The sequence below is a fragment of the Parasteatoda tepidariorum genome, chromosome 3, assembly GCF_043381705.1.
Source record: "Parasteatoda tepidariorum isolate YZ-2023 chromosome 3, CAS_Ptep_4.0, whole genome shotgun sequence".
Taxonomy (NCBI): Eukaryota; Metazoa; Arthropoda; class Arachnida; order Araneae; family Theridiidae; genus Parasteatoda; species Parasteatoda tepidariorum.
This window is the reverse complement of record NC_092206.1, coordinates 69,914,099-69,928,162: the sequence shown is the minus strand read 5'-3', so window position 1 is coordinate 69,928,162 and position 14,064 is coordinate 69,914,099. Positions and strand designations below refer to the sequence as shown.

Below are 14,064 nucleotides of genomic sequence, written 5' to 3'. Positions count from 1 at the left end.
GTCTCCTTGTATTTGATATTTTAAACCCATATTATTTTTAAGCGAAAATTACTGATGGCTAAAAGAACCTTCTTTCTTGTCTGATTTTCTTTTACAGGTATATATTTCCGTTGTATAGAATATCATTCATGTGGACTGTTGCAGTAGGTTTCTTTCTTACTTATATCATTGGATACTTTTCAAGCATCATTATAAACATCGTTAATGGCAAGTATAATTATAAATATTTTATGTTCTACAACTGAGGGTCTTGGTGCAGTAACGAGGTAAGTTCACATTCTGAAAATGTTAGGAAGAGCAAAATGAAAGTTAAAAAGTCAATAGATTTATATAACTTTATTCTAAGAATAATTTTAGGGATAGAAGTCTTACACTCGTAATTGTTTCTTGCACTAATCGGAGAAGCTATATTGTACATTATCAGTAATAGATTAAAATTCAGAATATTTTTACTTACCTTGTTACTGTACCAAGCTTTTCAATAGCTATCAGCAGGAATCTAAGTGCTTAGGTCCAATAGTAGACAAATGACATATGTCAATCCTTCTAGAAGACTAATTCATTTCCAGATCAAAATTCAATTTTGGATTTAAAATTGAAAGATTACGCAATTGAACAATATTTGTAATTTGTGAGAGGACAGAATGTTCAGTGTTCAATGAAAAGTAAATGTTTTTGATAAAATTATAGTTTTATTATTAGAAAGCTACTTCTCTTTTAAAAAATTTTGCAAACAAACTAAAAAATACTGTATTTTTATGCATAATAGTATTCATGTATGTATAATAGTATTTTCATGTATGTAACCATATAAGGTTAACATAGCGCTAAGAAAAGAATTCTCAATCTGTCTGTCCGACTACTTAGCTATCTCATCTACCTTACATATTCATCTTTAATTAGCTAGGTGGTTTGAAAAAATGATTAGTGTGTTACTTGTATTTGGATACTATTATAAAATTTATGCTGATTTATTCTACTATGAATCTTAAGTGTATGAATATAATTGTTTTAGGAGAAACTAAAGAAGTGTCTCCAGAGCTAATCAGTCCTATTATGAAGTGTTTCTGTAATAGAAATTCTTCTAGTTCCAAGTCGAAGACAAATATGAAAAAAGGTAAGAATTTGATATGTTAAGCACATGAGCAAAACTGATCAATGCCTTTTTGAAAAAAATCAAATAAATTTTTTGACCAGATTCAATGTTAGCATACACTTTTTTTTTTAAAGTTCACCAACATATAATTTTAACTACACAAAATAAAGAATTAGGTACTATGATAATTTACGGATTCAGTTACCATATTTTCTTCCATTTCGCAGAAGAAACAGCAAGTTGTGCCACTGGAAAACCTAAGTTTTCTTTTTCTTATTTATTTTTTCTTATTACTTTTTCTTGCAAAATATGTTTTTGGTAACAAAATAAGTTTTAAGCCCTTTTTAGCTTTAGATTATAGTTAAAAGTACGGTTTAAAAAAAAATTGTTATGTGACAAAGTTTCAAAAAAATTTTTTATTCATATTTTTACTTTTCAAATTCTCCTCATTATTTAACATTGTAAAATTATTTATTGCAATATGTAAGAAAGGCCAACGCTTCAAAATATTAAGAGAAAAGTACTTCATATTTTGAAAAAAAAATTGCTACAATTGCTTTTATGATGGGAGGGAAGTAAAATGTTTTCTGGAGTCACTTTCAGTATTTTATTTTCATTTTTCCCGCTGATAAAAGCTACGAATCTTTTTTAGCTTACTTTTTTAAAATTTCAAAACATGATACCGTTTATTTTGAAATAACGTTGTATATATTTGACCATGAAAGCCTCTGTTAATCAATAGCTTTATCTTCCAGACTTGAATGAAATGAAAGTGGTTAGATGATACAGAAATCTATTATTGTTGACTTCTATTGATGACAGCTACATTTTTGTACAGGATGGCAAAATTAAAAAAAAAAATCCAGTTATGAGCAAGGATTTTTACAAAAAATCTCCTTTTTCAAAAAAAGAAATGTTGTTTGTCTAAACAATTCATTGCGTGAATTTTATAAAAGGAGAGTTTCCCAATGACTGGAAATGAAAATTTCAATGTAATTGCAGTTGGTAATAAAAATGTAAGGAATTGTAATTGTGTTCATACGTTTTTCTTTCTGATTATTTCGGTTGATAAATATTTCAAGACATATTTTCATGTTTCAGTAAACAGACATAATAATTAAAAGCAACTAGTAAAGGCTAAGTTAAATAAAAATAATTTTAATAAATCTATATTTAAAAGATTATGTTTCATAACCAATGATCTCAAAGCAGAAACTTTTCATAGCCTTTTGCTGTGTAAAGTATGGCACACTGTGTCAAAAAATAAGAAAACGAGCCACCCTATGTAACTTTGGATCTAATGATCAGTTTTTCACGTTCTGGGACTCAATATTAATGATTCAAGGGAGTTATCTGAAATATGGTAATTAGTTATTGCCGGCGATATTTTAAATTATGAAAATAAAGGCAAATTTCTCCCAATACTTGATCTAGGAGTTTCTTGTCTTCTGGATCGGTTTGAAAATTACAAGAAAATTGAGTCGGTTCTTCAACGATGGTTATAAAATGAAAAATAAAATAGTGGGATGTAATCCACATAGTATTTGCATACACACTCTACTCAATCACGGTTACACACCTGGCAACGTTTTCCAGGACTCTATAATTTCACGACTGTGGTATAAATGTCACGAAAATAGATAAAAAAAATACCACATATTGTAGAAACAACATGAGTTCACGAACATTGACGCTAGTGGGATGACACGGAATGTACATGAACTGGCACCCCTTTTCCGAACTTCCTCACCACAATTAGCGAGAAAACGTTCAGTAACGAGGAATTAGCGAGCACTTTGTTACTTAAACTTATACACACCGCTTGTTCAGTAAGCCGTCAGCCTTTGCGAAGGCATGTGCTTGATACCCTACCTGATTTTGCACCAGAGTTTACCGTATTTTTTTTTTTGTCTTTTCCCTAATTCCATTTTAAATATTATTCCCTTCGTTTTTGACAAATTTCAAGGATTTTTTTTTCTATGAATGATGAAGGTCAGAAAATTATAACAGGAAAATTTTGTGAATTGAGAAGAGTCCTCAATTTAATTCTCTTTACAAGTTAAAATTCAATTCTCCTTACAAAGTATTGATCAAAAATGTTGATTTTGTCTCATCAGCATTAATAGACAATGATTTTTATTTTTTCCACGAAAGTTAAAATTATAACGAAAAATCTGTTACCATTTCCCACGACCAAATATTTCCCTTTTGATTTTTTTAAGATCTATTAGTGAACACTAGTAATTTTTCTGAGTAATCATTTTTGAAAATAACATTTGAAAATAAAAGTATATTGTTATAAAAAATTCAGAGAGTTCACAACCGTAATTTAATAATTTCGCTTGCAAAATGGACGGATGTAGTAAATACAATTTTTGCATGCATTATATTGTGCATAAAACTGATCGTTAAGTTCTAAATCACTTAATGAATCTCTTTAATTTTAATGTAATTTACCCAAATTAAAATAATGCAATTGTAATACAATTAATGAGATTAGATGCCGATTAAAGTAACTTTTTCTTTAAATGTAGCATGGAAGTACGTCATAATTAAAAAAAACAATTCTCTTAGTTTTAAAATCTTAATTTAGGGAACAATGGGATGCCTGCAAGTGACATAGTGTGGGTATCTCGAGCCTGATTGGTTGTTGAAAACGTGACATTTTCTTACGTTAGCAACTATTCTTTCCATTCTATATCGAGCTAATTTACGCAGTCAAGTATCAGTTCTCTTAAGTGATACATTCTATAGTCCCTCACAAATATTCTTTCAAAGTGATTTAAAATTCTTTCACCCTATATTTCTGACTTAACACAAAAACAGACACGACGTCATGTAGAACATAAAGAAACTAATTATGCATCGAAGTTGCCAGGTACACAAAGCAAAAATATATCACGCTTTACAATAAAATACATAAATAAATTGCATTGAATTTAAGAAAGAATTATATTCCAACAAATTCAATGTACGATACGGAGCTGTATTTTATTAAATTGACGTTAATTAACATTCTAACTCGTGTGGAAAAGCTTGGTTTAACTTTGACACGCCATTTTGTTTATTGACGATCATCTAGCGCTGACGTCAAAGGTCACATGGGTGGGTATATTTTGATCTTCCTCTTCTCGAAGTGCAAGTGCCCAGTTAAAATCAAAAACGTAATAATAGCCTCACATATAAACTTATAGATAAACAATACATGCATGATTTTTATTAATTTTTTGCTCATGACAACCAAAGCAAAAAGGAAGTCAATGTTTGAAAACTGCATCCTACCATGTGATTTCCCGGCCAATAAAAATGCACTGACAGCAATGGAAAGACTGTGTTGATCCAGCCTATTGTTATATAGAGAAATGAGTTCTTAAAATATTGTATTACACTTGCATACAAATTAAAAATAAAATTTGTGAACAGCTGCAAAATTTCTAAATACATTGTATCATTCATGTCTGGCAAGATGCTTTACAGATTATCACTCGTTTCATTCAAGTATACAAGAGTCCTATTTTCCGCGTAATACCACTAACAGAATCACGGAATTGTTTAGATGACCATTCATGTGATAAAACAGTAAAGATAACGTTATGATTAAAGTAAAGGTTCAGGCAAAGGTTGGTTTTCATAGCTGTAAGTTATTGCACGATTTAAGATGATGACAGTTAAAGTGAGCCGAGCTATTTTTTATCCCATTTCTTTTTACTTTGTTTAAAATATTTATTTGCAGAATTAAGTTTATTTTAACAAGTTAAACATCATACTCAAGGTAAGTCACATTCTTTCATTTCCTTGATAGTTTGGTTTGAAATTAAATGCTTTTAAGATTCCGTGGTGCCTAAGAATTGGAGATGAATTTTCGTATTTGCTTTTAAAATTGTCCTTACTTTTAAACTTTATTCATTCTATGTTACAAGTTATAACCTAATTCATCAGCTCTATTTTTTATAAGAAATATAAATTGAATCACTGTAGCAAAAGCATTATTCAATTTATATTTCTATTTATCAATTATGATTCAATTATTATGATTGTTATGATCAATTATTATTATTCAATTTATATTTCTATATTTCTAACAATCAGCTGAAGAATTAAAATTATTAGAATGATAAATTGTTGCGTGTTTTTTCTTTCTCTTTTTGAATTTTGCTACTAAGGGTATACATAGGAAAGTTACTTTCAAAAAGTAAGTAGTAAAGTACAAATACTTCTGTAAAAAGTAACGAATAAATGGTAAAAAGTTCTGGTTTTAAAAAGAAAAGTGCAAGTAAAAGTACAAGTGCAAAACCAAACAAAATAACGATTTTGAAGCAAATTTCAGGGAAATCGATTCAATCAATTTAAAAGTAGCCTTAAAATTTTATTAAACAAACGTAAGAAGAAATTTGGTTTAAATTTAAAATGCATTAAATTTTAATTAAAATTAATAAAAGTTTAAATGCAAGAAAATGTTACAAACTTCCTTTAAATATTAAACGGTGAAAATATTCAAAAACCGAACCAGAAATCAAAATTCAATACTCGCATATAAAGTTATTAATTTAAAAATTGTCAAATATTTAGAAATTTTGTTTCATTATCGGAATTTGTAGTAATGTAGTAATAATTTGTAGAGCAAATTTAGTAGATATTGTAGTTTTTTTTTAAGGAAATAAGTAAAAATATAATTAAAAAAATTTATTCGTACACACAGCAAACCTATTGAAAAGCATTAAATTCAGAATTATATTTCGTTTCATTAAAAGCTTAAAGTAATTTCAGAATTTCATATAATGATGATTTTTTAATCTTTGATATAAATACACCGTTTCGAAATCACTCATAAATACAAATTGAGCAATAAACGTTTTACTTTTAAATTTATTAATATAATGAATTAAGTGTTTATGAGGCAAAATTCTAGAAAAAAATATTAAAAATCAACGAAGTGATAAAACTCTAAGATTTTTCTAATGCATATTATATTTTAATTAAATGAAGCATAAATTTTATATTTTAAATTTATAATGTCAAAAAATTTAAATTTGTTCAAAAAATGTAAGGTTTTTTAACATCAGATTGTTGAAATTATTTCGAAAAACACACATATAGTTGACAACCATGTTTAAATACCAATTCGAATTAACCAATCCGAATTAAGACCATCAAAAGTAACCTACTTCTTCAAAACTTAAAATTATTTAAATATTATTACTCTTGCAGTAAACATTAGTAATTTATCAAAAGACTTCCTAAGTTGAACCTAATATTAGATAACATCAGAAAACAGAAAAGTTTAACGTTATCTTGTATAACTTTCGAATATTACAAAGATACAAAAGGTCGATGTTTTCTCAGTATTATATAATATTAAATTCTATACAAATTAACATTATCTAGCGTTCGCCGTAATATCATTTTGCATTGACTTTGCTTTATAAAATAAGACTTTATATTTTCAATTTTTATTGTTATTATTTTCAATTTTCATTATTATTATCTTACATTATTTTTTTGGAATAAGCAGGGAAAATATTTGGATGATGGTAGAATAATTTGGCGATTTAATTTCGCTTAATTTTCCGTATTGTTGTGAATCAGTAAGACATGGAATAATAGATTTATAAAGTCATTCCACGCATTCTTTACTTAGCAGTACAGAAATACTAAATAAAATTATATTACCAAATTCGGCTATTTTCTTCTCTCTTATTCCAAAGTATCTTTCGTGTTCAGTTGATTTTTTTGAATAAATATTTCAAATTTAATGAAGAAATTATAATTGAGCAGCTAAATTTTTATTTATATATTTTTTCTTTTCTTCATACAATAAGTTTTTCTGATAAATTTTATATCATTATTAATTTTCTAATGTTTATTTTTTAATTTTAACTGTATTCCTAATTTATATTTTTTAGAAATGAGCGAATTTTATCAATCTCTAGCCAATTTTATCTTTCTAATCATCTCTAATTTTACTCTAGCCATCTGTAGTTCTACAATTATTATAAATCATTCATATTCTGAAATTATATAATGAAAACCACTTTATATAATTATAAAATTGTATTTACATTTGAATTGAATATACATTTTAACTTAAAAATATTTTTCCCTTTAAATCCAAAAATAAAATTGTTTGATTGTTTCGAATTGTCATTTTTTATATTAATTGAGACAATGAAGTAAATGTTTTTAAAAATTTCAAATTTCTTACTTCCATAAATTTTCTTCCATTTCTTTTTTCACTAAAATTAAATCCAGAAATATTTACGTAACTTTTACTTAGTAAAGCACCTAAAACCAAACGCACAGTAGAAAGTTTTCCAGGGAGTGAAACCAGGAAAGCATCTAGTATTATAAAAATTGACAATAATTTTTATTATGCAAATTGAATTTTACACAAACGCATCACAAATTTTCAACAATTAGATAGTCTTCTCATTTATTTAAAGCTATGTACTATACCAACAATCTTACCCAAACAATTTTGTATAACATTTAAATTTCAAAACCAAAAACAAGTAGTAAATATTGTGCTTTATCTAAATTAAATTAAATTTGCTCTACTTTATAATAGAAAATTAGGATGAGACGAAAAATCATAATATTTTTTACATAATCTTTTAAAAGCTGTTTTTAATATTAATGATTAAAATTTGACTACCATCAAATAACCTTTTGAGAACGTTGCTGTCACACAGTATATTTTTGTTTAAAACAATTCCATAGCTTGTATTTCACCGATTAGAGATTATGCATTATGAACATAGTAAATTGATTATTTAAAAAAAAACTAGGTGTTACATATAAACACGTTAAAAAGAGCTATTTAGAAGAAATAAAACGTTAAAAATTGGACAGAAGCCACTGTCAAGTTCCTGGTATGGAGGAATTATCCATTAAAAAACTATGTTATACATTTAAAAAAAAATGTGTGTGAAAAGAATATACAGGTCCTTAAAAATGTAAACAAAATTATTTTCTACATTGATTTAAAATTTTTTATTTCTACTGTAAATATTCTTCAGCTAAATTTTAAACATTAAGTCAACAAAATTTTTATTATTTTCATTATTGTACAATTATATTATTTTACTATTATGTTATTTTAACCATGATAAAATATATATATACTTCTGAACTTAAATTTCAACCAAATAATTCAAAATTAAAGTAATAAATACAATTTTGATTGTATAAAGACTCAAAGCTATAGAATAGCTATAGAGAATACACAGCTCATATCTGCCAACCCCCATTTTCTGAAATTCTGAAAATTTATTATGAAGTTGCAGAATAAATTACCCTCTGCAGTAACTAAGAATAAAAAAAATCATGAAGAACATTATTATTTTATTTTAAAACAAAACACACTATAAAATAAATTTCATTTAATTATAAAAGCAATATATTCTTACCTTTATCGTTTAAAAAAGAAACATCTCAATAATCTTTTACTAAAATACAAGTTATAAATACATATTTGTCATCAAATAAAACAATTTTAATTTTTTTTATTCCAAAAAGCAACAGCTGGACTCAGGACATTTATTTAATTTATTATGATTTTTAAATAATAATAAAAAATTCCAAAATTTTACAGTCATTTCACGCAGTTTAGAGTTTTTTCTTTCATCTTCAGTTTTTTTTTTACTTGCAACTGTATTTCAGAGCAATAATCCGATGAATCTTTAAATGCTTTGTTGAAAGACTTTAAATAATGATCAGCAAAAGTCAATAATGTGTATACCACACCAACATACGCACATATCAGGAATGAATCACACAGGTACGCGTCTCTTCCTGAATTTCCCCAATCTCTCACAACAACCAACAGGAGCCCTCCTGTTAAGCCAAGGCAGATTTAAAGTGCATCTTGCTGCGTATATACACCTTTTTTTCTGTTTGCTGTCACGATTGAACTTACGACCCCCAGTTTTCTACCAGAGTGTGCCATTTCCACAGAGTAAAAGGAAGTATGGCATTTCTACTTGCAGTGTCCAGCAGCCCATCTCAAAATTGAATTGTTCCTTCCTAGTAGATTAGCTTGAGGATGAAGCTAAAATTATAAGAGAAAAAAAACTTAACATTGAAAGCACTAAATTTGAAACAATTAAGTACTGAATATTGATTTAAAACTGTAATAATATAATTTGAAAATATTCTTAAAAAATTGTGATATCTTTAATAATAAAATTCAATGAGTGGATTTCTGTATGAATGCCTGAACCAAAAAATCCCGGTAGCACCACACAACAATCGAAAAACATCACAGGGTAAAGGGGATTAGCTAATAGAGTTTAATTACCACCCTCAAGTGAAACTCAAATAAAATAAATGTTTATTTATTATTGATCTGAGGTGCCGTTTTACAAAGCAATGGCGCTGGACCAAAAGTAATGAAAGAGATAATTTTAAAAGTTCGAATGTTAGATCAAATATAGTTTAATCTTATATAATATTACGTCTAATATTAGAAGATAGGATTTAGAAGTCTAGCTTTTTCTAGCACGGCAGTATTATATTGCATCTTTCTAATATTAAATAATATCATTTTGCTTCCTGGGTTATTAGCGCTATTTTAAAACTAAACAAAATATTTAACAACTTTTTAATCTTCATGTAGTTAGATCGAAATTCGATCTTATTTATATCCATACGCAACGTAACCTTAGGAACACTAGCACTCTCTTCTACAATCAAATTCATTTGACTATATCATTTTAAAGTTTAATCATTTTAAACCAATTAAATATAACTGGTTCAATTTCAAAAACTTAAATATTTTTTTTTAAAAATTCTTTTATATTTCCAATTTAATTTAAAGCTTTAGTTCAAATTTCAATACTTAACTAATTTCGCAACGAGCTATTTTTTCTTCTTCTTTGTTTAAAATAAAAGTATGAATAAGAAAATTAGATTAAACTTACAAAACATCAATAAGAAACAAAACATTATTTACGTAGATCTTCCTATCTATTAACTTTCGTCTAATTTAAATTAGAACTCAAAGATATTCTACTAAGACCATCTGCATTCTTGTTCTTAGAACCAGCTCTATGCATAATTTTAAAATTAAACGGTTGTAGCGCTACAGCCCAGTGCATTTGTCTGTCATTTTGAATTAGCATTTATCTTAAGTCATGTTAGCGGGGGATGATCTGTCTGAATAGTAAACTTTTGTCCATTGTAATTGATGTGTCGTGATTTTTTGATGGCAGAAATTATGCTGGCAAATTTTTTCCCATCATGCATTTTTTTTGTTGGATTCATTAAACTTTTTACTCAATATAATGAGAAATTTTGAAGATTTCATGGTAAATTCCGCCTCTTTAATTCACTTTAATGCGTACATCAGATGCTCTGAATGAAGTTCCCAGGTAGGCGAGAAAATTGCTGTGTCAAAAAAAGTGTGATATAGTAAATTCTTCGAAACCCTCTAGTAGTCATGCCATTAATTTGCAAAAATATAATGGTCATTCTTGGGGCCGGGATAGCCTGGTCGGTAGGGCGCTGGGCCCATATCCAAGAGGTAGTGGGTTCGATCCTCGCCGGCCGAAGACTCCCCGTGTAGTAAATGGTGACTGATGCACGTTAAATCTGTCGAGTCTCAAAGTCCTCCATGTTCCCACAACAAATCAATACCTCTGGGGGTACTGATCCAGGAGTTTCCTTGTCTTCTGGATTGGTTCAAAATTACAAGGCTATGGAGTTGAACGTAAGTAGTCGTAAACCCATGAATTTGGGTCGGCTGTTCAACGACGGTTATAAAATAAAATAAAATGGTCATTCTTCAAACCAAATGGTAATGGTCTATAAGTTCCGAAACTGGTAACAAAAACAGCTATTCTTTGAGCTTTTGGACTAATTTTAATTTGCCAACAACCCTTGGCGAAATCTAACAGGCTAATAGGTTTTGCTATGGTTACCTCTTTAACGCTGTCTTCTGTGTTCGGAAGGGGGAAATATTGTGTCACTGTTATTTTGTTGAGACATCGGTAATCAGTGCTAGACTTTGGATTCTTATTTGGTGCATCCGCTAGAATCATAGGAGAAATATAATGATTCTCAACTGATTCAATAATTTTTAAGTGCAACATTCTTCTTACTTCAGTTTTTAAAATTTCTGTTTATCCGAACGAAGTTTGGAAAGGCTTGGTTACATAATTAGTTTATTTGTACTATGTTGAATGTCATGTTCAATTTTTTCTGAAGTCTTAAGCTGTAATTGAACTTGAATGCGACTCAACTAAAGTTAATGTGTTCTGCAAGATCTCATCCCGTAAATAGTACTTTCTTTTTTTCTTCTATGAGCGAAGTGTCACGTCAGATATTTATCTGTCAAGCTTGAGGTATCGCGAATGCCCCAACTAGATACTGATTCTACGGATAACATCTTTCAGTTAGATGGAACACCCTTCCATTGGGGTACGACGGTGCATGGTTCGCGCATTTTTAAATCGACATCTTCCTAATCGTTGGATTGGTCGAAGTAGAGATATCGACGATGTCTTCTGCTCTTGGCCACAAAGATCTCCGGACTTGGCACCATGCGATTTCTATCTGTGGAGTAATATGAAAGACATGGTGTATGTGCTTCCCGTGCCTAAAACTCTAAAACTATTGAAGAACTCAAAGAACGCATTTGTAATGCACTTGCGTCGATGACTGCACAAATGCTTCAGGATGTATAGCGTGATATGGACTACCGCCTAGATGTTGTCCGTATGACCAAGTAAAGTCACATAGAAAATCTGTGACGCATGTATACAAAATTCTGAAGTTCCCTCTACATTCTGCGTAAATTTTATCGATAAATTCATTTTCATTAAATAGTTACAGTTTCATTCATTAATAGTTACGTTTGAAATCACTATATTCTTTTAAAATTACCCTCTGTAACTGGCTTTTTTTTCAAGATCACAATAGCACTAAAAATACGTTACTTTCTCAAATTATACTCAAATGTCTTGTGCATTTAATAACTTTTGAAATGTGCACGAATTGTCGAAACAAATCGTGCCATTTCAAATGCAAATAATAATTAAAACTACAATTGTTAAATAAAAGTAATTAAATTATGATAAATGATGAAATAGTAATAATTTTGAAAACTCGGTTATAGATGAAAAAAAGTGTACTCTGTACAATTTATACTTTAAAATATATTTAAATAACCAAAATATTCGATAAAACGTATTAAAATTGCTTACATTCCATTAAAAATTCTGTAAAATTCAATTGCTAAATTCTAAGATTAAACGAGTTTTGGTTGCTGATTAACAAAATGACTTTAAACTCAAAGTGAAACGAGATCTATACTCCGTTGCAAGTTAAGCAAAGGCCATTACGATGTAGGATTTAAGAAATCATCCTTGATAGCATGTAGTTCCGTTTTATTTAGCTATCAACTTATATAATTATGCTTTCAAAACAATATAATAGCTTTTCAAAGTTAATTTCGTCGGACAGAAATTTAATTCGTGCTATTTTTTTATAAATAAAACGAAGGCCGTGCTACTTTACTTCGTTTCAAGAGTTGGCGATGTTGATATTCGTCCGCACTTGGAGCTTGGCATCCATTCACTTAGACGCAAACAAGCTCTCTCTATAGGGATAGTGGTTTTTCCTTAACTTGCGGCAGAGTATAGCTTTATACGAAAAGTAAATTGCGAAAAGAAGGAGAATGTAAACAAAGATTTCTTCTTTCCTTTCATATTATTATATAATCTTCAATGCCCCATAATGATCATATTCTAACGAAATATGAGTTATGAGTGACTTTGAGTTATTAAACAACAACAAAAAGTGGAATATTTAATAAATATTTATTCTCCTTTCTGCACGAAACAACTGTCATATCGCAACGTAGCATTAAACGGTATATCATCAACAATGGCGATCGCTTCGATTCTTTTCGTTTCTAAGTTCATAAGTTGCAGAAGAATGAGCGCGTGCACTGAAGGAAAAAAATGGTGGTACGATTTGAGATCATATTTGGGAATCCCTAAGAGTTCTTATACTGACAGATTTTAGAGGAAATCTGCTGCAAGGGCAGGTAAGCGAAGTGACCTCAATTTAGGCATCTCTACATACAATTTAATAAAATGTGTAAAGACTATAAATCTGTTTTCTCAAACTAACCGAAGTGAAATCACAAATGGATTACGATTGATTACAGATTGATTACATTTGGTGAGTGCTTTGATCTCATTAATTAATCTCTCGATTGTTAGCCAATTACGGATATGACCTTAAAAGGTAGTTGGATTCAGTATTAAGTCAACCAAATGCATATTGTATTGTATCGTCATTTAAAACAGTACAATTTAATTGAAAATATCAGTTTTTGTTATAAATTTAGCATTTTTATTACAAAATTTCTTTGAAATTTTCAAGCTTCATGTTTATGACTTTGCTTTCAAATAAATTTATATTGAAAATATTTTAAGTTTAGTTCTCGAAAATTGGAGCTAATTTTTTATTTTTAGACTGTCCACAGAAAAATATTCTACGATTTTATTATAAAAATGTGTCCCTTCATATTGATTAAAGAAAGCAAAAACAATTGAATTTATTAATAAAAACTATGAATTAGGATTTTAAAACAGTAGGAAATTCTTTCTTCGCCAATAATTTTAAAAATTTTTCAAAATTTATATTAGTGGAAAGATTGTCACTGCTACAGAGAGAAGACTGAAAATACAGAGTAATGTACAAACATTACTAAACACACATAGCTCTTGCTGCCATTAAAGTCGTTAATTGCAATATAAAGAATTTTGAATTGAAACCAGTAAATTAAAATATTTTAACAGAGTATTTTTTTTTTGCATCTGAGAAAGATCAATTAAGCCACAAAGACGCATTTGTTTTTATTCAGTTGTTCTGCGAATATGATTTCAAGTAATCGAGAAAACAAATGGAGGATTTCCTCATTTTTGAGGGAACGTGGTTTTCAATTATTTTGTTAATGATAT

The 14,064-nt window shown here is 28.7% G+C and overlaps 1 protein-coding gene across 5 annotated transcripts in view; it reads left to right on the top strand.

Moving 5' to 3' along the window:
* LOC107444052 (putative sodium-dependent multivitamin transporter) overlaps nucleotides 1–2,126 on the top strand; it is a 31,101-nt gene extending 28,975 nt beyond the window's left edge. For 4 of the 5 annotated variants that reach the window (XM_016058106.4, XM_016058104.4, XM_016058103.4 and 1 more), the window contains exons 11-13: nucleotides 98–207; nucleotides 1,016–1,117; nucleotides 1,852–2,126. In XM_016058106.4, the coding sequence (XP_015913592.1) occupies nucleotides 98–207; nucleotides 1,016–1,117; nucleotides 1,852–1,880 (241 nt within the window). In that variant the 3' untranslated portion in view covers nucleotides 1,881–2,126. The remainder of the gene's footprint in view (nucleotides 1–97; nucleotides 208–1,015; nucleotides 1,118–1,851) is intronic. The other variant, XM_071178815.1, reaches the window with a different exon arrangement.
* Nucleotides 2,127–14,064: the final 11,938 nt, after the last annotated feature.